A 24,660-nucleotide genomic window follows, 5' to 3' on the forward strand; every position below is an offset into this window, starting at 1 on the left:
CACCTATCTGTATGTTTTTGGGTGTGGGAGGAAACCGGAGTACCCGGATCACGCAAACACGAAGAGAACATACAAACTCTTTGCAGATTGCCCTTGGTGGGATTTGAACCCAGGACCCCAGCGCTGCAAGGCTACAGTGCTACCCACTGAGCCACCGTGCTTCCCTCCATTCAATTCGAATTCTCGAAAGTTGAATATTTCACTACTTGCTCATCTCTAGTACTCACCAATGTAGCTATTAAACTGGTTGAGCAAAAAGTAAACAGAATGCAATAGTATATGAACACATGAACGACCATTTATTTTTTATGTGTGTTTTTTTTAAAGGTATCCTATAATATGACACTATATTTTCTTATTTCAATGGTAGAATGTTGCTATACTTACTACCATTACATATATTTTTGTGAGATGCACTTACATGCTTTTACAATATTGACTGCCATATCGGAGAGTGAAAGAACATTTTAGTAATTGGACATCTTCCAAGAACAGTATCTTGGCTAATATTTATCAATGTCCTGAGCTGGATTACCTGTTGTACTCCAGTATACAGAGGAGTGTGATTACTTCTCTACACCCATTTAAAGAGTTGGCTCCCATTCAAAATTTACAGGTCTAGTTTCCAAGGTAAAACATCTGGTCTATATGTGGTGAAAGATTTCATTTCAGGCCAATTTTACTGTTGTAGCAGAATGATTTATGGCATAAAAATAACGTAGATAGATGTACAGGAACAATAAGAGAAAAAATATTCTAAAGAGAAAATAATTGAATTATGATATTACTTAGACATATATTATGTTGGTTCAACATAAAGGATAATGTAACTATATATTGTTCTTCACGATAAAAAAAACACACAACAAAGAATTGTGATTACTACATTTTTATGTCTCATTCTTTTTTAATTCTTATATATTAATTTCTTATATTTTCAGTTACGGACGAGTTTATGCTGCCGACCCCTACCACCACACACTTGCTCCAGCAGCCACCTACGGCGTTGGTACCGTGGTAAGCATTTATTCTTATTTGTTTAATTTTACTTTTTTTTTTTATGTAACATAAAGGTATTTAAAATTAAAAATGTTGTAATTTCTTATCATTCCTATGAAATTCATGATCTTCAAAGTTCAAAGCAACTATTTGCCATAAAATAGGTGTATGTATTCATCTTGAAGTAATAGATTAGGGAACTTTAAGCCAAAAAGTGTTGCATATATGATGCATATATTTTTATCAATACTTTGAAAAATTAATCTATAAAAGTTTCGTTTTATATCTGTGATCAATCTATCTAGACAGAGATTGGAGTCCCTGTCTACATCCCACCTGTAGGGTATAATATTGTAATATATGTATATTTATCCATATGACTTAAACAAAACTGTTCTTTTCTAAAGCCACCAATCAGTGACCAGTTTTCATTTAACTGGAAATTGTTAGGATATGAAAGTGGAGCTGATTGGTTGCTATGGGCCAAAATAAATATTTTTTTATTTCAGGCAGATTGATAAATGTAGGCAATAATATATTGAGAGTTTTCTAGGTAAAATAAATTGACTGTAGTATACCTAGTGCAGGACCTTAGGTGGTGGGCATAACAACTTGGTTTTCCTTACTTATTCACCCTTATGCACTGCCTTTACTATAAGACCAGATTTGCACAGGCATTAATACAGCCACAATTTTTGTACCCCTATACCCATTGCCAGTCCTGGCCTAACAGCATTTTTGATGCTCCGAAATGATAACTGTAATATTTGATCATCAGATCCACAGTTCGGCCACGACTTGTAATATGGATGAAAAAATGTGACCATATTATGTGACACCAGCCTAAGAAACAGTTTCCCTAAAATGTTCTAAGCTGTCTTCTGTGCTCATGTGCCCAACAAATATGACAAAATCTGCATATAAATGTGTGCATTTAGTTGATAAACATTGTAGCCAAAGCTCAGAACATACAGATATGTAGTTTAGACTATATTCACACCATGTTTTTTTCTTCTTAGTTTCTAAAAAGAAAAAATAACGTACGTCATTTTAAGTTTAAAATGATGTCCATCATTTGACTGTCCACCTGTCAGTGCAGTGACGGCTATTGGAAGATGATTCTAGTTTGGGTTTTCTAAATGGCCTCTTAGTGTGTCTATAGTTAAAAAGTCCATTGGATAGTAAAAACGGTGAAAGGACGGTGAAAAAAGAAAAACTATGTGTGAACAACTAAAAAATAATGTGCGCGGTTTGCAAAAGACGTCCAAAAATAATTGTCATGATCATTATTTGGCTATGTTCACACAATGTTATATTTCAGTGAAAAACGGGTGCTGATTGCAATGGAATTAGTATTTTTTACATTCTTTAATGTTCTGTAAATAACAGAACATTCTTGCAGCCAATACAGAGGAGCGCTGAATGCAGCCTGGCGGCCAGCAGTTTAACATTGTCCATTGTTGAGCAACGGATGATGTTAAACGAAGTGTGAACAAAGCCTTTTGCCGTCCTTGCAGACAACGTCTGTCATTTTATACACTGTGTGCATTGGACGTCCATCATTCCATTGATTTCAATTGCATTGCATTGAAGTAAATACACCGCGGCAAGAACAGACTTTTTAAAAAGAAAAGGCGGCCGTCTTTTTTTTTTTTTTTTTTATGTGGGAACATATAGGAGCCTTTTTAAGCCTAAACTCCATGTATAGGCTATGTTCACACAATGCAAAAATAGAGAAAAGGCGGCTGCTTTTGCTATTTAAAATAACCTCCGTTATTGCCGCAATTTAACTGACTGCAGTGCAATGCATTGAAGTCAATTGACGTCAAAGGACGTCCAATGCCCACAATGCGGACGTCAAAATAATGATTATTTTTGGACATCTTTTGCAAACAGCGGACGGTTTTTATTAGTTGCTCACACAGTTTTTCTTTTACTATTAAATTCAATGAACTTTTCAATTAAGCCGCACCCAAAGGCCAATTGGAACCCTAAACTAGAATAATGTACCAAGAGCCGTCATTGCACTTAAGGAAGACTATACAGCCATCTGTTATTTTAGACTCAAAATGATGGAGGTTGTTTTGAACAGAGCAGAAAAAACGTTATGTGAACATAGCCATACAGAGAAGTTTGTGATGATTACTGACCATACTCTACAACATGATCTTCAGACACTCAATGACACAATTCACATGAATGTATTACATTATAATTTTTGCATCTCTATTAGGCTATGTTCACACAACATCAAAAAAAGAGAAAAGGCAGACGATTTTTATATTTAAAATAACGTCCATTTTTGCCGCGATTTAACTGACTGCAATGGCAATGCATTGGAGTCAATGGGAAGACAGACGTCCAATGCACACAATGCATTGAAAAACTGACTTTTTTGCCGCGGAACATCAAATAATGAACATGAACATTATTTTCGGATGTCTTTTGCAAACAGCTGACTTTTTTTTATTAGTTGTTCACACACAGTTCTTCTTTTGTTACCGTTCTTTCTCCGTTTTTACTATTAAATTCTATAAACTTTTAAATTAAGACACACCCAAAGTCCAATTAGTAATCCCAAACTAAAATAATGTGCAAACATCAGTCATTGCACTAAGGGGAGGCCAGGCTGCTAAAAAACTTTAACGGAGTTAAAACGGAGCTGAAAAAACGTAGTGTGAACATAGCCTAACCATGATAAATACACAAAAATGCACATGTAATACATTTCTTTGAAAATCACTAAGGGGCACATGTATCATTGTTTTTGTGCCATTATTTGGCATATTTAGTTTTGTTTTTTTTTTTAAACAGAGATCGTACATTTTTACACATAATTTATAAAGCAGTTTGTACTATTTTTCAGAACTTTACAGCGTTTGAATTTGTTTACTTGGAGGGAAGGTGGTAGGGCCCTAATGTTATGCTAGCTACTTTTTAAGCTAGATTAATCATTGGCAGATTTTCATTTTGCGCAAAAATAATTGACCAGCACTATCCAGTCAGACCTTGCTGTAGTTGTTTTTTTTCCCCCTCCAAGCTGTTATTTAAAAAAATAAATAAATAAATTGTGCAAGATTTATCTAGGCTCATGCTCCAAATAATAACTTTTGTGTAAGGGCCAAAGACATTTGCACAGTATGTGAAAAGTGTGCAAGTGCAAAAACTATTGTGCAAATACCCATTGATACATACCCCCTAAGTGTATCCAATGTTCCGTCACCCACTGATTGTTATGTAAATAACATTTTTGAGTGTTTGGATGTCATGATAATGTGTCATTTAAAACTTCTTAAATGAATTGAGGGAATTGTAAGGGTGGATGGACACAGAGCTCTTCAAAGAATAACAGTCTGTTATTGTAAAAATGTTGAAAAACAATGTATTTGCTTTTTAATAGTCTATAATTTATGTGAGGTTACTGTTTTGGGGGTAAGGAGGGTGGTCTGGTATTATTATTTATTAACTTGATTTTTTTTTTCTTTTTTAAAGTAAGTTTAAAAAAACAAACCCATGACATTGCTTTGTTTCAGAATGCTTTTGCACCCTTCACTGATGCCAAGACTAGGAGCCATGCTGATGATGTCGGTCTCGTTCTTTCTTCATTACAGGCTAGTATATACCGAGGGGGATACAGCCGTTTTGCTCCATACTAAATGACAAAACCATAAAACTCTTCCAGTGTGGGGGAAAAAGAAGCTTTCCGAGGCCTGGGTATTGCAATACATGCAGTAGTGCATCATTTTAGCAACTCTAAATAACTAAATAAAACTCAAAGAGAGTAAAATTACATTTTTTATCTTATACCTCAGATATTTTGTTCTGTGTATTTTAATATTGTGGGTCTTTAATTTCTCAAGGTTCTGTAGTTGATTGTTGGCTGTAGATTTTTTTGTGGTTGACCTAGAAAGCTACTACTGTAGATATGAATAAAAAATATTTTAGGGCCACAATCAAGAGTGCTATAATATGTAAATGAATTATATATGCTAAATATTAAGCTATTGGAATTATCACATTTTGTAAGCGTGTGACTATAGTAGTCATTTCTGCATTTACATATATTTCAGTTTATTTGGGAGGGCTAAAATGCTGATACATCTAAGCAAAAAGGTTGCCACTGCACCAAACTTCATTTAGTGACTGTCCTAAATTATTTATTAATTGTCCAGAGCCAAAGGTTGTGTTTAAATTTGTGAATTTGACTCTTTGTACATAAAATCTGATGAAATGCTATCCTAGCTTACCCTTTTTAAGCATTCCACCAGACAGTATTCAGCTATTAATAATAATCTTGGCATACACAAGTTTGGAAAAAAATAAATAAAAAAAAGAAAAGACATAAAACACAGGGAAAAAAAATAAAAAACAAGTGAAAACAAGAAAAAAACTACAAAAAAATAAAAGAAAAAACAAACAAACAAGCTAGTTAGTTCATCTACATTCTTTTTTATATTTCTTCCGGTATAATAAATTATTGATATCATTGCTGTTTTTTATAACGTGGGAGGGGGAGTATTATTAAAAAGATGACAAAAGCACTGTTTCTATTTTTTTCTTTTTTTGAAAGTTGTAAAGGGAAAGTAATAAAAAAAAACAAAAAAAAAACTTAAATTGTTTGTACCAGTTAAAATGTACAAAATTTACATCTGTGCAGTGGAGTTGTTATGTTCTAAAAAATATACGCAGCCTATTATGCTTTAGTTTTAGCCTATTAGAACAACTATTAGAGAAAATTATCATTTTTATGGAGTTACTAAATATATCAAGATTTATATAAACATTTTACAAGTATTGCATTCATTACGTAGAGATAATCACGGTATTTTCAACTGCTTGGTTGCTGCTTTTTTTAAAACATTATACTGTGTAAACAATCTGCAATTTTTCAGTTGTACAAAAATCTATCTATGTAACTTATGTTTTATTAAAAAGAAAGTTTAGAATTACTGTATGCCAGTTCATTTATATGACTGACTCACAGTAATCACTCTTTATACTTATTTTGAACCGATCTGTAAAAATCCAAATTTTCTAGCAAAATATGGATTATGTGTTGTACAAGTTACTTTATTATTCATGTTTACTAAACCATAATCCTTAATAACACATTTTCTTACTGAGAGAGTTTCATCTATTATATGGGTCTTTTTTTTTCCTTTTCATTTCAAGTAAGTGGTAGTTTACAGCTAAAATTGCTTAATTATGGTATAAAAAATATTTATATAGGAAATCCTATTTTAACAAACTATTTATTAATTTATGAAATTCCATGTACGTTAAACTATTTTGAAACGCAACCAGGAAAATAAGTTATTATAGCAAGAACTAGAAGAAAAATAAAAAAGAAAATCAATCACATAATCAATTTGATTAACGTGTGTTATTTATCAAAATGTGTTAGGTGTATGGCTTAGGTGTAAGCTTTTGACATAAAGATGTTGAAAAAAGTCCTAAACTTAATTCAAGCCGAAGTGCAAAATTATTTTTATTTATTCATGTGTAAAACTATTAGTTTAAGGGGGGGGGGGGGAGAATGCTAAATGGGACTATTAATAAACCAACACATCAGTAATACTTGAAACTTATGCAACATATTCCCTTTAATTATTGATGTGTTTGTCTATTGAACACAATACATCTAAACTGCTAAAAGTAACGATGGCTACAGAATCTTAGATACATTTCATTACATAGCGTATATATCTTGTAGTTCCATTGAGCTAATTTTCAGGAATTTAAAAGTGCAAATGAGTCTAAAAATGTTGTCCATCCCTGAATGAGCCCACAATGTGGACAACGTAGACTTTTCCAGGGATTTGACTATTTTCACCTCTAAGTGAAAGTACCAGACCAGTCAGCTGTTATTAGGTAGGCAAAGCTGCTAAATTAAATATTCTGAGAAGGCTGAGCAGGGGGTAACCACTAAAGATTATTCAGGAGCATGTTCTTTGCTCAAGAAATACCGATTCTAAAAAATGAGAATCACAGTGTATATTATTGGAGAACAATATTCTTACACAGGGCAACTTATAACTAAATCAGTCTCCAAGAATGGATCCAAAAAATACAAAAAGAGCATTTTGATGACAGATGGTCTTTAACTAAATAGAAGCAAAACACTTAGTAACAGGATGTTCTCTTTCATGCACATAAAAATATGCAAATAGTAATTTTATAATGTTTTATAAGCATAGTATATTCAGAAGATTCATAGCATATCAAAGGTTTCTGGTTACAATATCATCGACATTGAGCACAGATAGTTGAAGCCTATTGTTCTGAGTGGTGAGAAATATGCAATGCAATTCATAAGTCCATTTGTCAAGTTACTGAAAAATTGCAGTTTGTCTGTGCATATGTGTAGATTCTCTTCCATGGTGTCCTGTTTATGAGCTAAAATGAGCTATGGTAATCTCATCCAGAGTTCTGTTTTTGTATTTGTAATAAAAAAAATAAATAAATACAATTAGCTGGGAGGGGAGGGGGTGTCAAAACATGGGTATATTGCCCATTCTTTCTATTTTTTGTTCATTGCAAATAATATTCTCATATGTACTGTGCCCGTCCACTGAGACGACCACTGTATTCAATGAATCACTGCTGTAAACCTACCAACTTGCTATAAAAACTGCTTTAAATACAAGTGTTTGTGACCAGATTTTCTCTTTGTCATCGTATGTGCATGCAAGTATGATCAGTTGAACATACATCAATAAAGATCCACAAAAGATGAAATGTTTTCAGTAGTGTTTCTAAGTATAGAGAGTATCTTTTATGTTTAGAAATTAGAAAAAAAAGTTGCAAATAGAAAAAAAAAGAAAACTTTCTGTATTGTGTGTTATTTTCAATATAAAAGAAAAGGGATATTCCCTCCAGTATATTTAAAGTATATGCAAATCCAATTTAAAACGTACTGTAACACTGGGGAAAAAAGACAATATTTTTTTAGTAGATCGGCATCACCTCAAATCGACAATGGGGGTTTGCATCATTTTTTTAAGACACCTCATATATACTGATTTTACAATCAGATTTACTTAAAACTTTATGATGTGAATGAATGGCATTATAATTCTCGAAGAAAAAAGAAAAAAACAAACAAACAAAAAAATCAGATCTGAAATGAAATGGCATATGTCAGAAGGAAAGAGGTATCCATATTTCACACACAAAAAAAAAATAGACAAAAGATTTTTCACTGGTTACAATTTAATTAAAAATGTTTATCTGGGATAGCTATATTTGGATTTTTTATTTTATGTTCTTTTCTTTTTTTTAACAATATATATTTGGAATGTTTTCATGTATGTAAATAATTACTGATGCTATCAAATATAAAATAAATTATAAAATACCATGTGTGGATTATAGTGACTTTAAACCAGATTATCAAAGAAATCTGCAAACCCAGAAAATGTGTATATCTGTCTTTAGAAATGAGTGTTTATATCACTACAGTGGTTTGTGAATAAAGAACAATGGTTTGTAATATTAAAAAAAATAAAAGCTTAGTCTCAAATGTATAAATATTATCTGAAGTGTCTCTTTTGTGTGTTTCTGAAATACACTGGTTCACAGTGGTGGATCAATTTAAACTGGGTGTAAATTTGTAACATAGTTCCTGCTAACAGAGAGCATATCGATAAAAAATTGCCTTTTTAAGCCAATGCTAGGTGTGCGTCATAAAAAAATATAAAAACAAAAAAAATAATAAATAAATGCATTTTGTGAAATTATGCCTTAAACATAAAAAATAAAGCAAACTTGCCCCTTTCCCCTGCAGCTGTCATCCCGATGGCCTCCAGTTCAGACTTCTGCTGCTTCTAGGACATAGGGGAAAATGCTCACTTAGCCAATCAGAGGCTGAGTTTAGGCACCGCTGTGTGCCTAAAGCACCATTTAAAGCATCTACACATAAAAGTTTGCTATGTGTAAATCTAGTCTCATTCACTAGAGTTGATTCACACAAGATAATGTGTTTGTATGGTGCTGTAATAGGGTTACTATTAATGTATCTTTCCTCTACTAAAATTCTGTTTGGCAGATTTCATATGGAAATACATAGGAGGAGATTTATCAAATGGATGTAAAGAAGAACTGGCTCAGTTTCCCCTTGCAACCAGTCAGATTCCTTTTTTCATTCTTAACAGACTTGTTGGAAAATGAAAGCTGGAATCTGATTGATTGCTAGGTTCAACTGAGCCAATTCTACTTTACACCAATTTGATAAATCTGCCCCATAGAGCTTATCAAATTTCTAACAAATCCCATCAAAAAAATATAATGACATGGTCAACTGGATTCCAGTAAATATTTCTGTGCCTACAGTATTTAATGGAACCTAAACTCCAGTGCATGGAGGCTGCCCTGCTCTTTGCTAAAGAAATTCGCCCTAACACTTTCTTCTGTTTAGGATCCACTTTTGATAGCTAGAGCAGACATTGACCTAGATCTCTGCACCATAGGTGTAAAAAAAAAAATCAACCAAATTGGGAATTAAAAAATTTGCTCACACTATTTGTTTTTTTTTTTGTTGTTGTTTTTAAACCACCTATTTAAGGGAAACTAGCAGCAGGTTAAATAACTCTAACCTGCAGGTATCTCCCTATTGTGCAACGATGCTGAGGATGAAGGTAAGTTTCTCACCTTCATCTTTGTTGTTTTTTCTGTGCAGTTTGTCATCAAAGTCATTGGGGGTGGGACTACTGCCTCTGGATGGCTATCCCTACTATTGAGTATCAGCAGAGTGAGCTGGCTGGGGGTGGCCCAAATTGGTGCACTAGGGATGTTAGTCCCGCACTCACTACACTAAACCGTCTTACTAGCCTAAGGATTTAATTACAAGTTGCTTGTGAAGGCGCCAAGGATGACAGTAAGATAAATTACTTTTATCCTCAGCATCCCTTGCACAATAGAGACATATCAGCAAGTTACATTTCTCTATGCTGCTTATAGTTTCCCTTTAAGCTTTACAGCTACTCTCCTATTCTAAAGAATAACAGCCATAAATGTTTGTAAACATGTTCACTATTTACTTTTTTGCAACATAATTTACTATGTTCGCATAAAGCAGTCATACTATGGCGTAAAAAAAAAAAAAAAAAAAAAAGCAGCAAAACATAAAAAAAAGACGAAGTGGGAACATACTCTTAAAGTGTACTCAGAACATTAATATTTTTCTAGAGAGTTTAAAAAACACCCCATAGATCAAAATGATTCTTTCATTTTAGGTCATTAGCTCTGCATATGGGCCAGAGGTTGCGGCTATGTTACAGAGGCAAAAAATAGGGCTTTATTAAGGTAAGTTAACACTTAATATCACATGTATTAAAGGTATACATAGGCATCACTGGAGAATGGAATGTACCACAGCATTTTCCCAATAAATGCATTCATTTCTATGTGCCAAATGTAGCCTAAAATAGCCATGATAGCAAATTTATGAACATACAGTATGCTGTTTGTTTTCTTAAAGACTACCATGGTTAACATCAGGATTAGATTTAAAAGGGACTAAAAAATAAAACAGGGACTTATGTTGTTGGGTCCCCTTTGGCTAAAAAAAATGAATGCAAAACTGCCAGAGAAAGCTATGTGTAAGATTTCTCTGTCACACAGAATTTTTGTATGAAAATAAATAAATAAATAACTAATAAAAGAAAGAAAAAAGCTGCAGTTTATAGCTATGTTACCATTACATACTGATAAGCGCTAACAATGGCCATTGTTGTATAACAACAACTGAAATTAATGATCATGATCATTAATGCCAGCCATTGTTTTACAACAACAGCTGCTGTTAGTGCTTATTAGTACATAGTGGGAACATAGTCTATGTCTTTTCTTTCAGCCAAAGCCAGAGATATATTTTTGCTTAGTATTTTGGAACCAAAACCAGGAGTGGAAATATGTTCATACACTGTTAAAATGTGGATGGCTGTCATTTACTGGCAAATACTGTAACAGCCATTGTTTTAAAATAATGGCAATTATGTGCCATTAAATGGTGTCCATCTATTCAGTGAACAGCATCTGGAAATAATAGGCAGGTACATGATTTTAACACCAGTTCTAAAGAATGGGCGTTAACATAATGGTGTGTGAACACAGCGGGTGGCATTGCGTTAACTTCAATGCAGTGAAGAACGGATGATGATTCCATTGCAATCAGCATCCGTTCTTTATGGAAATATTACGTTGTGTGAACATAGCCTTTCTCTGTTTTCAATCCACGCTTGGTTTTGGTTGCGAAATACTGACCAAAATACTAAGCAAAAATACTTTGCGTGAACATAGCCCTCAAGGGAAAAAATTTTAAAGGGAGACTTCACACTAAGTTTTCCTTTTCCTAATTTTTTTTCAACACAACTGCAGCTTTTGGTGCAGTTTTTTTTTTATCTGAAGCCAGAAGTGGGTTCAGCGAGAAAGAGATAGTTATTCCATTATATTTATCTTTCTTTTGAAATTTGATATCTGGCTTGAAAAAAGTGAAGGAGAAATTGTTACAAGTAGTGCAAAAAGCTCTGTGTTAAACCACCCAACAGGCTATGGTTCATATTTTGGAAACATAGCGGGAAAAAAGAGGCCATCTTGTAATATAGACAGACTCAAATTATGATTATGGCCATGGTTATTTGTGGCTCTCTATATTAGGAGATGACAACTTTTCCCTGCTATGTTCCCAAAGATGTAACATACCCATAGAACGTGCCATCCTAAAAGTCAGCTGTTGTGATCCTATAGTGAGAACATAGCCTAAAAGCAGTTGTTGGTTATTAACTTTTTTTAAACAAGACAATAAATGTGATGCTGAAAATGTAAGTTAATGGTCAGCAGTATTGTAGTGTTACAGTATATATATTTTTTTAAATCAAAAGTAGTTATAATTATAATTTATAAGGTTCAATAAAAAAATGACACTTGCACTAATCTGCACAGTCTAAAAGATGAATGAACAAGACACAATCTGAGGTATTTGGAAGAAAAAATAAATAAATAAATAAATCAGAAAGATGCGTACATCACCAGCACCAGTGGAGGGGGTAGCCTTTTAGAATCCCACTAGTTACAATAAAAGGGGTAAATGTTTCTCACCAGATTGTACAAACTACAGGGAAAAAACTCTTTTCTCCACATCCTCCCCTGCATGACAGTTAACAGCTGGGGGAACTTGTAAGTCTACCTGGTAATAGGTACCACTTAGATTGCATTTTGTTGCAGTGGAATCCCTGAATTGCCGGGAATAAGGCTAGGGCTACATGGTGACCAGAAATAACTGTGTCAAATTGTGTCATCCTGCCTGGTAAATCTATCAATCATAGAAGTTAATGGTGTCACATTGTGATCCACAAAGGGGTTGCTTCCACAGCAAGTGCAGGAAAGTCTTCATGGCCACTTGTAGGTGGCAACTGTATAGAAAAAGTTATCTACTGTATACATTTTTCAGATTAAGTTGGAGATCCCGACTCAGAAATGAAAGCAAGCAGGGTCAGAGCAGGTATGTATTCTTTGAAGAGAAATGACAGTAAATTGGAGAAATAAATGTGTTTAGTGTATACTCTTTCTGTGAAGTTAAAGACTATTTGTGAGGGCTGAGCTCATAGCCAAAGAAATATTCAACAAATACACTTGTCCTAAAGGGGTTGTCCAACTATAAACTATTAATAAACTGCATAAAATGCTATTAAAAAAAAAAAAAAAAACATTGCTGCTCTAAATCCTCCTCAAAAATAAATCATAGCAATATTGCTTATTTAAAGTTTATTTTTCTAAAACAGTTGCAACTGATGCAGCCAATCAATGGCCTGACCATCTATGCGACTAAAGTATAAAGATAAAGTCACAACTATAATTGCTGAGCAAAATCCAAATTCAACCAGTATCAAGTATTATGATTGGGCTACATGAAAATAATGGAGGTTTCAGGACGCAGAATAAAAGAGTCTCTACTGATTAAACATTTAAAATGTAATATATAATCAGGTAAAAGGTTACAAAAAAATATTTTTTAGATACACAGAGACAAATTTGGAAATGTAAGAATAGTTGAGGGCAGAAGAAGAATTTCAGTGGTGGCGCATAATTTAAAGAGGAGCAGCAGATCAGCACAGGATTAGTGCATTGTCCTCTCTTTTATCATTTGTCAGTAAGGAGGTGGTATCATCATGTCAGTTGCCTTCTGCAACTTTTATTCTGGAAATTGGTCAACAAGACATGTATTTCCGTGGAAGTGTTAAGTGGCAAAGGGTCATTTAAGCAGTTAACGATTTGAGGCACATCATTGGGTTCCTTCTGAGCTTACAACATTGCTAGAGGCTGTAACGGTCTATTAAATTTTGAGGTGTCATTTATAATGTAAGTTATAAATAGTCACCTTCTCCCACTGGAACTGAGAGCACAGATTGTTAGAATGCTGTAATTTTTTTTTCTCCAAAATGTTGGGGATGTTTGATAAACCACTATGGACAATAAATACCCACTTCTTAAGAATCAAGTTGTCAGTGTCTGTTTTATAGCTGATGGGTTGAATGATGGTGAGGATGAGCAGATATCTTAACATACATCAAATAATTATATGCCTTTACCCTTTGCTTGGCTGAAAAACTACTACTGCCATCTGTCAACAAAGGGTTATTGTTTATAGTGATTTTAATAAAGCACCAAAGCCAGGCTTACAATGTGCAGTTTTAGTACTGTTTCACTATGATGATAATGTACCATTAAAAGTGTACGTACCACAGCCTACTTCATACAAGGCAGCTGTGAGCTGCTTATAGTGGACATGGGTGATCCCAGATGATGGCTATCTGATTGTTTAAATATTTCTGCTGGCACCAACAAAACAAAAATGCAAACATAAAAGTTTATCTGATACTGAAAGGTTATAATCTCCCAAACTGTCCCAAACATCCTTGTGTAACCAGAACCTAACATAATATTTTATATTCTCACATATAAGCTTCTCCAGGGACCTAACTGCAACTGCATTGTGTACATACTGTACAAACGGACATGACATTCAGCTTCTTTTGATCAATGGAGTAGATTTATAAGCCAGTTTACAAGTTTTCCCACCTACAAAGAATGGAGAGGTCTGCAATTTTTATCATAGGTACACTTTAACTGTGAGAGACAAAAGCTATAAGATAAATTCCTGATAAATTCCTGAAAATAATTTCTTAATAACTATTTTGCTTTTTATTGCATGAAATAAGTATTTGATACAATAGAAAAACCTGAACTTACAGTATTTGGTACAGAAATCTTTGTGTTAAATTACAATGATTAGACATTTACAACGGTCAGAAGTTTGCACTCAGTGCAGCACAGATTTTGTCCAACTCCTCAATACAGATCTTCTGCAGATCTTTCAGGGCTGTCACTGGGCAACAGTGAGCTTCATCTTACTTTTAAAGATTTTCTATAGGGTTAGGGCCTGGAGAATCCAAGACCTTGAAATGCTGTGTTTCGGGCCCATGTCGTGCTGGAAGACCCAGCCACAATGCATCTTCAATGCTCTTACTGAGGGAAGGAGGTTGTTGGCCAAAATCTTGCCTCCATTCAATACGGTGCTACTGCCCCCTTTGCAGAACCCCCCCCAAAGTATGATGTTTCCATCCTCATGTTTCTTGGGTCAGTCTACAATAATATCCCTGGTGATAGCTCTTTGACATGTGGAGAGGTTAGAGTGTGATTGATTGTGTGGACAGGTGTTTTTTTTTTTAGGTGCAGAGTAGGAGGACCTTCTTAAAGAAAAACTAACAGGTCTGTGAAAGCCAAACTTCTTGTCATTTGGTAGGTAATCAAATACTTATTTCATGGAAAAGAGTAAATAATTATTTAGAAATCAAACAATATGACCATTCCATTTTCTGGATTTTTTAAATAGATTCTATCTCTCACAGTTTAAGTGTACCTACTTTAAAAATTACAGTCCTCTCTCTGTAGGTGGGAAAACTTGCAAAACCGTCAGTGTATCAAATACTTCATCATAACGGCTCAGATTACTCAATCTGCGCGTGTGAAACAAAATCAAGTGCCCGTAGTAATCAATCACTGCTCAACTTTCATTTTCATTTCACCAGAGCTAGATAAGAAAGCTTAACTGTGATTGGTTGTTTTAAACAGGTTGATAAATCATGGCAAAAGCTATATATTAAAAAACTCAGAAATCCAAACAAACCCACATGTGTTACCTGTGGAAAACCCACAGTAAATGCTTTGGAACAGGGGTGTAGGTAGAAATGGGGCCTCTGTGTCAATTCACATTGTCTCCTAATCCCACTGCTCTCCCACTTAAGGAGACAAAAATTCCATGCCCCTGTCTCACATTGTGTGTGTTTGCTAAGTGCAAGCTGATGATTCAGACAGGGGGCAGGGCGTGATGTCACAGGAGGCTTGGATGGATCCCCCAATCTCCTGAGTGATTCACCATCTCTCACTAGAAGCAGGTGCAGCAACTTCTCTGGCACTGTGATGAACAGCTGAGGGAAAGCATTGCATTCTGGAACCAGTACTGCATTCTGGGAACTGCTCAATAAGAAAGTACAGAAACACAATACAGAACACCTCCCCCCCCCCCCCTAAACAAATGGATTTTTGATAGTTTCAAAACTGGGATAGATAGGTAAGTAATGCTATATGCTTCTGCAGAAGTTTCAATTTTTTTTTACCCTCTACCTGGACTTCCCCTTTAAGGGTATACTGAAAGCTCAACTGATAAAAACACATAGGATCTGTAACACAAAAAGCCAATATGAGAAGTGTATAGGACTCATATGACTGAAAGGCTGTAACGACTGGAGTTGAGGATCTGCTGTACCACCACTAGTGATTACGTAAGCTGCACCTGGGAGCAGAGTCTAAGGGGCCACTGGTCTTCAACAGTGCCCACCACAAGGCAGGATGGACTTGCTACGGTAGGCGACCCCCAGGTCACTACACCTGACTTGGCTTGCTAGTGGGGGCGGGCGAGGTGCAGTTGGAGACAGGTAGGCAGGCAGGCTGGAACACAGCAGGACTCATGGCTGGAACCACAGCTAGCTGGAACCAGGAACGGCTGAAACCACAGGCAGCTTGCACTCACATGCCCCAGGAGGGTGGGACGTGTACGCCAGCCAGAGCTGGACGGACCAGGAGTGAGGATGGATGAGGTGCATAGAGGGGCCAAAGCAACGGCAGCACCATGCTGGTGCACGTGGGTTACGGTGACTGCAGCAGACAACCGGCGGTGAGAGCCCGGAACACGGGTGGCCACTGCATCGCTACTACAGGCTACATTCGTTAAAAAATTTAAACATTGGGGAAAACATTATCGGCAGACCTTGATTTACATACCAAAAGGGGAAATCGCTAGCAACCATGTTATTATGATATGACAAAATGAACAAACATTTCTTAGTACAAGAAAGGAATGGAAATACCCATGCTTATAGTGTCACAATTGCACAGCTATAATTAAGGGCAATATGTCACTAACCCCATGAAAGGCACAAAAAGTAAGATCAAAGTCAACATACATACAATAGTCAAAATGTTATATATATATATATATATATATATATATATATATATATAATAAAGGGAAGCTATCAGCAAGTTACATGAATCTAATCTGCAGATATCTCCCTATTGTGCACGGGGCAGAGAGGAGTAAGGTATTTCTCTTACTTTCATCCTCTGTGCCATTCTTGTGCTGTTTGTAGTGTAACCCTGCAACTGGTAAGGCTGTTTAGAGCACTGGGGATGAGGCTACCTCCCCCAGAGCGTTGATCCTCCCCCAGTTCTCTAAACAGCCTTACCGAACATAGGATTACACTTCAAACTGCATGGGAATGGCACTGAGGATGAAGGTAAGAGACACACCTTCATTCTAAACTCTCTGTGAACACTAGGGAGCTATAAGCATGTTAGATTTGTCTAACTTACTGATAGTTTCCTTTAAAAATAACCATCTGACTAAATCTACATTAGACAAACATCCAGACAGGTTAAAATTAAATTAAATGAACATTGCTCTGCAAAAAGAATGTTTAGGCAAAAGGAAAGCACACATAAAAGCAGTCTGAAAAACCTAAGACATGGTGAATGAGTAGTGGTGGGTGTTTTTTTTTTTTTTTTTTTTCAGGAAGTGGAAGGAAAGGAAAGTTTTATTGGTAGATACAAAGCCTTATTCACACATTCTGTAAGTTTGGCTGTAGTTGTGGAACCACAATTATAGACAAATTTAGAGCCTATTGATTTCTATTGGGCTGTTTACACTGTGTAAAGTTTTACGGATCTGTAATCCTTCTATAAAAATTACTGACCAGCTCTACTAAGGGGCACAATTGCAGCATGTATTCTCCCATAGAAGGCTAAGAACGTGTCTGTAATTCGAAGACTTTAAGAGGTTGTCAGACATTTTTTTCTTATTGGAAATGTGAATTATTTGTAATCTGTAAATTTCCCTTAGTTGTTTTCTCTAACCTTTTTTCGCCTCTGTGCCCCCTGGCCTCCTCCTCTGTTGCTGCTTTTTGGATTTGTGTTTGTTTACATAAAGAACTTCCAGGTCACAGGGGTCAGCAGTGACATCACAGCTCTGCAAGCCTATGGCTCCACCCCCCTCCTCTATGGATATAGCTCTTCTTACTCTACCCAGGCAGGATGTGTGTATTACTACAAATGTTATCAATCAACTAGTTTTTTCACTCTTTTATCTGTTGTAGGACTACAAACCCCAGCACACATGTACATGATAGGAGTTGTAGTCCTGGTTTACATACACAATGCAGTAGCCATCCTACAGGTTGGTGGGATTTCAATGAGACAGGATTCTGTTACCTCAGCAAGAAATAGATATAATGGTGACAGCAATGAGTTGAAGTGTCCTCTCTCCTCTCCATATTACATTACATTACAATCTGACTGGTTGCTATGGGCAACTGCTTCCCTGTTTCTCTGCACAAGTTTTGATAAATCCCCTCTATAGTTCCTTTATTTACTGTTTACAGCTCCAACCTATGCTGCAGCACTGTACACAGATTGTAGTCTGTCATGCTGTCCTTACTGCTGCAGTTTCTTCTGGGCTCAGATGTTAGTTAGATGTTAGGGGTGTGGCTAAAGAAATGTGGATGCATAACAACACCCACCTGATGACTCACTGTTCCCTCACTGGCAGGAACAGGAAACAGAAAGGGAACGTGACATCACAGGAAGTAAAGAAAACACAGGCAGGGTGGTCATGTAACTAAGCCTGAGAACACAGTAAGCGCTCTAAATAAAAAATAGAAGTGTATGTAGAACATGCAACACCCACAGAGGTCAATGCGATGCTACTTTATTAAAATATCCCAGACAACTCCTTTAAGTAACATCCATAAAATCCGGATCTGTATCATTTTGACATAATTTTGACAATTCTCACATTTTTAACTGTTTATAACTGAGACTCATCTATACGTGAGTATGAGGAGTTCTTTAAGACCTACACACACACACACACACACACACACACACACACACACACACTTCACCACTTCCCAGCAGAGTGCTCACTACATTAGGCAAAAGGGCCCTCCTATCCAGTCCCTGACACCTGCTACTGTTCCATTTTTCTATTTTCTCTACAAGTGATCACTTTTGTTATTGATTTTTGCACTAACAGCACTATTACTCCTATTGCACTGAAGTAAAGTTGAATACTATTTAAACTGTTTAAAGTTGAATACTGTTTAAACTCTGCCACCGCACCTGCACCTACACTATGCACATCACAGCAGCTCTAACCAAGGTCCGGTTGCTGTGTGTTTGGTGTTTGTGGATGTTACCACTACTGGCCACTGTGACAAGTAGTCCCAAAAAATCCTGATGCAGTTGTGCATGAGAGCCTGGTAGTGACAAAGTAATAATACAGTCTTCATAAAAGGTCCTAAAAAAAGAATCTTCACGTTTGATATCCAGGGTACGTAGGCATTTAACTGATGCCTTAGTCAATGTATTCAAATTAGGGAAGCAGCTCATTTTCCACCAAGGATGATTCCATCATACTTCTGTTGCTTCTTGTCAGCAATACTGAATTGAGGTCACCCAAGAACCCCATAGAAATGAAGCCCATAAATTCCTTTGCTTGGGTCATATTTAATTCCCAGATCAATGTGTCCCTGGATACAAAGCCAAAGTTTCCTGTGTCAGACAAGTTGTTTTTCAGCAGTTCATATTCTCTGATCTTATGGCTTTTCTCAAGAATTTCTTTTGCATCATCTCCCCAAACTGTACAGTGAGCTGTGATGTTTTCATTTCTCCTCCCCATGCCAAAAGACCTCATAGTGTAGCAAGCTTTTGAAATCACAGAGGTCTGCCCGGTGAGTCATTCCAGCGGCCTGGAATGGCTACAACTTCAAAGGAAGGCAGAAAGCACAAAAATCATCAAAAGCTAATATCTGAGGTTGCTACATTAGGGTGGATGAAGATGAGGAGGAGAAGGAGGAGGGGTTGAGTAAAGCAGGTAGGCTGTCTCAGGGTGCGACCCAGTCCCCTCCTCCGCAACATTCATCAAGTGTACAGTCAGGGAGATGAAGCGTCCCATAAACTTTGACATATGGCAGCAGGCAATATGTAAGAGAGGTTAATTTAACAGCAAACTGGCGCATAGCGCTATAAACTGTCCTGCGACAATTTTTAAAGGCCACTGAAATTTGGACAATCCTAGAGTACACAGTGGGATTAGAAAGATTTGACCAATGGCAGCAGGCAATACGTAAGAGAAGTTAATCATTTGGCAACCTGGTGCATGGCGCCACAACCTGTCCTGCGACAATTTTCAAAGGCCACAGAAATGTGGACAACACTGGCTTACATAGTGGAATTAAAAAGATTTGACGTATGGCTGCAGGCAATATGTAAGAGAGATTCATTTCTTGGCAACCTGGAGCATAGTGCTATAAATTGTTCTGCAACACTTTTTAAAAGCCACAGAAATTTGGAAAACCCTGTCGTACACAGTGGGGGCACAGAGGAGTTTTGGAGCTGGTACTCCATTAATGTTCTCTGCTGCTTGCAAACCCTGGCCAACATGCTGAAATCGCATAACAGCCAGTGAGCTGACAAATGTAAGTGCTACTGCAGTTTGTTCAGGCTAGCAGAGGCTACAGTTGACTTACGAAAGTGGGCGTGCAAGCAGTGCACTTTCAATAGTAGCTCTGGCATTTTCGGGTACGTTTTTAAAAAATGCTGTACCACCAAGTAAAAAACGTGGGCCAGGCATGGTACACATGGAAGTTCAACAAGCTCCACGGCTTGTTCCAGGTAACGGCCATTATCACACATGACTATGCCTCGTCCTAGCTTTAGCGGCGTATACAGTATGTATATGAACTTTGATGTAAGGGAAAAGGTGATACATGAAAGGTTTTTTCATACTTTCAACCTGGTGCAGAGCGCAATAAACTACCGCGACAGTATTATATCACAATGTATCTATGCCGACCATGGCGAAAACAGTATATTTTGGAGCATTAATGTATGGTGGCAGACAATACATGAGAGTTTTTTTTCTCGCTCTTTCTGCGCATAGCGCAATAAACTATTGTGACGGTTTTATATCACAACCGAACCATGCCAATCCTGACGTATACAGTAATTTTTGAACTTTACCTATGGCAGCAAGGCGATACATGACAGTTTTTTTTGTTCTGCGACAGTTTTATATCACAACGGAACTATGCCAAGCCTGGCGTGTATAGTATATTTTTTTTCACTTTAACGTGTGGCAAAAGGCGATACATGAGAGTTGTTTTTTTATTTTTTTTTTCAACCTGATGCAGAGCACAGACGTAGAGGTTTATTATAGATACACAACGCGTTTCGGCCACCAATTCCAGGGGGGCCTTTCTCAAGTGACATTCACTTGAGAAAGGCCCCCCTGGAATTGCTGGCCGAAACGCATTGTGTATCTATAATAAACCTCTTATATGGAATAAACCACTTTATAGTGTGGTTCTACTGAGCATCTGCGCCCATACAAAGCCAGGATCCTATTGTCCAGGAGCCCGTCGGGGCCCGCTTTCAATAAACTACTGTGACAGTTTTATATCACAACGGAACTATGCCCATCCTGGCATATACAGTATATTTTTTTAACTTTAACGTATGGAAGCAGGCAATGTGTGAAAGTTTTTTTGTTTTTTCCACCTACTGCAGAGCAAAATAAACTGTCCTGCGACGATACAAATTTAGGACAAAATAGGCCAACGCAGGTCTATGCAGGAGAATTCTAAGCTGCGTGCCTGCCTGTCTGTCTAACTAGCTGATATGCTGCCAGTCTATGAACTGTATGGAAGGAGCTCTATGCTGTGCTGTGTAGTAGCTCTAATAAGGTCTTGCCTGCCTACAATCTGCTAAAATCCTCCCTGTCTCTAATCCAATATCTATCCCTCAACTACCTGCAATACTGTACTAAAGCATATTCTTCACAATGAGCAGCTGCCTGCCTGTCTGTAAGAATAAGCAGCTGATGTGCTGTTACTCAGCCTATTCACTGTATATACAGAGCTCTATGTTGTGCCATGTAGTGTATTAGCCATACGAAGGGCTATTGGGATCTTTACTGCCTACAATCAGCTAAATCCTTACTGCCCCTACTCCAGGATCTCTCTCTCTCTCACTATCTTCAAAATGGCATCTGATGACAAGTAGGTGAGGCCAAGTTCTTATAGTTTGGAGGTCACAAAAGTAAGCCAGACAATGATTGTAGACACTGTTCTCACATGCCTGAGTGCTCCTAGGGCCTGTCACCCACCCTAATATAGTTATTGGCTAGAAAAAAGGGGCAGGCAAGGTGGGAGGGGCATCACATTTTTACTGTGTTTTTGGTCAGAATATTTTGAGTGGTGTAGTGTTCGATAGAATATCTACTTGATCAAGTACCACTCACTCATCTCTAGTCCTAGTCAGCATGTGATTGGCTGAGCAAGCCTTTACCACAGAAGACACCCGGTACGGGACCGGAGAACCACCAGGAGACACCAGGGGACTATGGACAGGTGGGAATATGTTTATTTTATTTTTTTATTTTTTTTCACATGAGCGGCTCCAGGTCCAGAGATCCAGAGGTCTAGAGATCAACAAAGTGCAAGGTGCAAATACTGTATAATTTTTTTTACAGTGTCTGCACTGTGCACTTTGTTGATCTCTGGACCTGTGGCCAGTTTACCCAATTCAAGTGGAAAGAGTTTTTTTTTTTTTTTTTCAGTTACTAAATGTAAATGTTACATAGTAACATAGTTACATAATTATTAAGGTTTAAAAAAGATAGAAAGAAAGAGTCTATCAAATTCAACCTACAGAAACCCTACTGTGTCGATCTAGAGGAAGGCAAAAACCCTATGAGGCACATGCCAGTTGCTACCTCACAGGGAGGAAAATTCTTTCCTAACTCCAAAATGGCAATCAGAATAAATCCCTGGATCAACGTCCTATAACATCTAGAGCTGTGAGATCCTCTGGTAATGCGGAAGGTTGGGTTTCCTTGGACACAGAAACGCAATCAGACAATAAAGAATTGTCATTTGACTGTGTCTCCATATTCATGGAGGTCCGATCATGACACTTTAAACCACACGGAGGGGAACGGGGAAAGTATACTGATTGGAGCGGTCTTCTTCCCGTCTTAACTTCACTTCATCGCAGCTCAGCCAATCAGCATCTAGAGTTGTACTCCACTCTGCCCATCAGAGGCTGCAGTGGTGTCCCACTTCAGCTGCTTATTGGCTAAGCAGAAATAGTGAAGACAAGCGGAAGACCGGAGCGGTAAGTATAACTTACCCACTCCCCTCCCCAGGAAGGCCCCCTTTCAGATTAACCAGGTACCCTCTGCTAGTTTACAGCTAGTTTAATATTTGAGTCACCCATTGATTTCAATGGCGCTTATTACTCAAGTCGAGCACTCGAGTACTAAAAATTACTTGACTTGAGTAATGAGCATTCAAGGATTTTGATGCTTGCTCAACTTTACTGGGGAACCCTCAGAATGTAATCTCTTAATGTTGCTGGTGTTTTTGGTAAATACAATGGAAAAGAGGGGACAAAAAGATCTTCTACTTAATTTATGCTGCAATCACATTACAATTATAGATAGGCACATAGGGGGACATGTATGAAAAGGCGTAAATGCCTTTTTTCACACTACGTATATTTGAGGCTGTATGTTTGAGGCTGTATAGCAACCAAAACAAGGAGTGGATTGAAAACACAGAAAGGCTCTGTTCACATAATGTTGTAATTGAGTGGATGGCCGTCATTTAATGGCAAATATGTGCTGTTATTTTAAAACAACGGCTGTTGTATTGAAATAATAGAAGTTATTTACCGTTATATGGCGGCCATCCACTCAATTTCAACATTATGTGGACAGAGCCTTTCTGTGTTTTCAATCCACTCCTGGTTTTGGTTGCTATGAGGACCTGACATGAGGACCAAATACAGCCTCAAATATACATAGTGTGAACCCAGTTTAGGCGTAAAAATATTCTCAAACGGTATTTTTGCAGGTATTTTTTTGGCATCTGCCCCATCTGCGTCACCTTTGCCAGTGGGGTGGAGAGGGGGCGTTATGGGAGGTGCAGCTGCACGCAGAGGGGGCGTGGCCTCCGCATGTGCCGCATTTATAATTTTTTTTTCTGGAAAAATGATGCTGAAACCTATGCCAGCTCTCTGGTGCAGGTTTCAACATTTTCGCACAGACGGGCTTTGTGCGATTGGGGTTTATGTAGAGGCAATGCGCCTCTACATAAATCCCCTGAGCTCCGGAGCTGCGGGGACATAAAAAGCGCCAAACTTCATAAATGTCCCCCATAGTGTCATGAATGTACCTGGTGAACCTTTGGTTTCAAGCTCTGCCCACTGGCGACCGCCGTTGCGGAATAATTTACATGTTTGGTAGTGATTTTCATGTTTGCATTTCACTAGGGTGAACGTGGTTTGATTCTGCTCTAGCATAGTTAATTGATTCAGGTAATGCCCATTAATTCTCTGAGAAGGTCTCTTCTAGCAGGTATACAGTTAAAACTCTGCCTTGCACAATGACAATCTGGAATGCATTGGTCAGGTCTGGTATGGCGTTGTTATCTAGTCACAGTATGGTGGTATTATTCAGGTCTGGTGTGGTGGTGTTATCCAGTCACAGTATGGCGGTATTGTTCAGGTCTGGTGTGGCAGTGTTATTCAGTCACAGTATGGCGCTATTGGTTAGGTCTGGTATGGCGGTTTTAAATGTGACACCTGGAGCTATTACCTACCAATCTACCTATCCTGTGGTGAGAATTGCCTCAGACAATATGCAGACTGCTCTAATCATTGATTCTATGTGGAAATTTGTTAACATTTTAAGCAGTTAAAAAAAACATGAAAAACGTGATTCAGACAATGTTTCTCCATGTAGAGAAATGCATGTGGCCGACACCACACTTTCTTTCCCAGTAGTCATGTGCTGTTACCAGGATTATTGGCCATACACGTATTGGTAACCGCATGAGTGTCTGGTTTCGGTTGCATGTTGTGACATTCAGTAAATGTGGGAATGCGGCCTAAGACTGATCAGATATCAATATGATATTCAGAAACTGGAAATTGTGATGCTAATTGAGTGAAAATGGGGCGTCTGCAGGTTTAGTGCCTAGGGCA

General features: G+C 37.4%; 1 protein-coding gene across 4 annotated transcripts in view; it reads left to right on the forward strand.

The window, feature by feature from the left end:
* Positions 1–5,835, forward strand: part of RBFOX1 (RNA binding fox-1 homolog 1) — a 218,106-nt gene extending 212,271 nt beyond the window's left edge. For 2 of the 4 annotated variants that reach the window (XM_069985399.1, XM_069985401.1), the window contains 2 exons: positions 942–1,017; positions 4,533–4,617. In XM_069985399.1, the coding sequence (XP_069841500.1) occupies positions 942–1,017; position 4,533 (77 nt within the window). In that variant the 3' untranslated portion in view covers positions 4,534–4,617. Of the gene's footprint in view, positions 1–941; positions 1,018–4,532 lie in introns of all 4 variants that reach the window. The other 2 variants (XM_069985398.1, XM_069985400.1) reach the window with 2 other exon arrangements.
* Positions 5,836–24,660: the final 18,825 nt, after the last annotated feature.

Source organism: Dendropsophus ebraccatus, chromosome 9, assembly GCF_027789765.1.
Source record: "Dendropsophus ebraccatus isolate aDenEbr1 chromosome 9, aDenEbr1.pat, whole genome shotgun sequence".
NCBI classification, from domain to species: domain Eukaryota; kingdom Metazoa; phylum Chordata; class Amphibia; order Anura; family Hylidae; genus Dendropsophus; species Dendropsophus ebraccatus.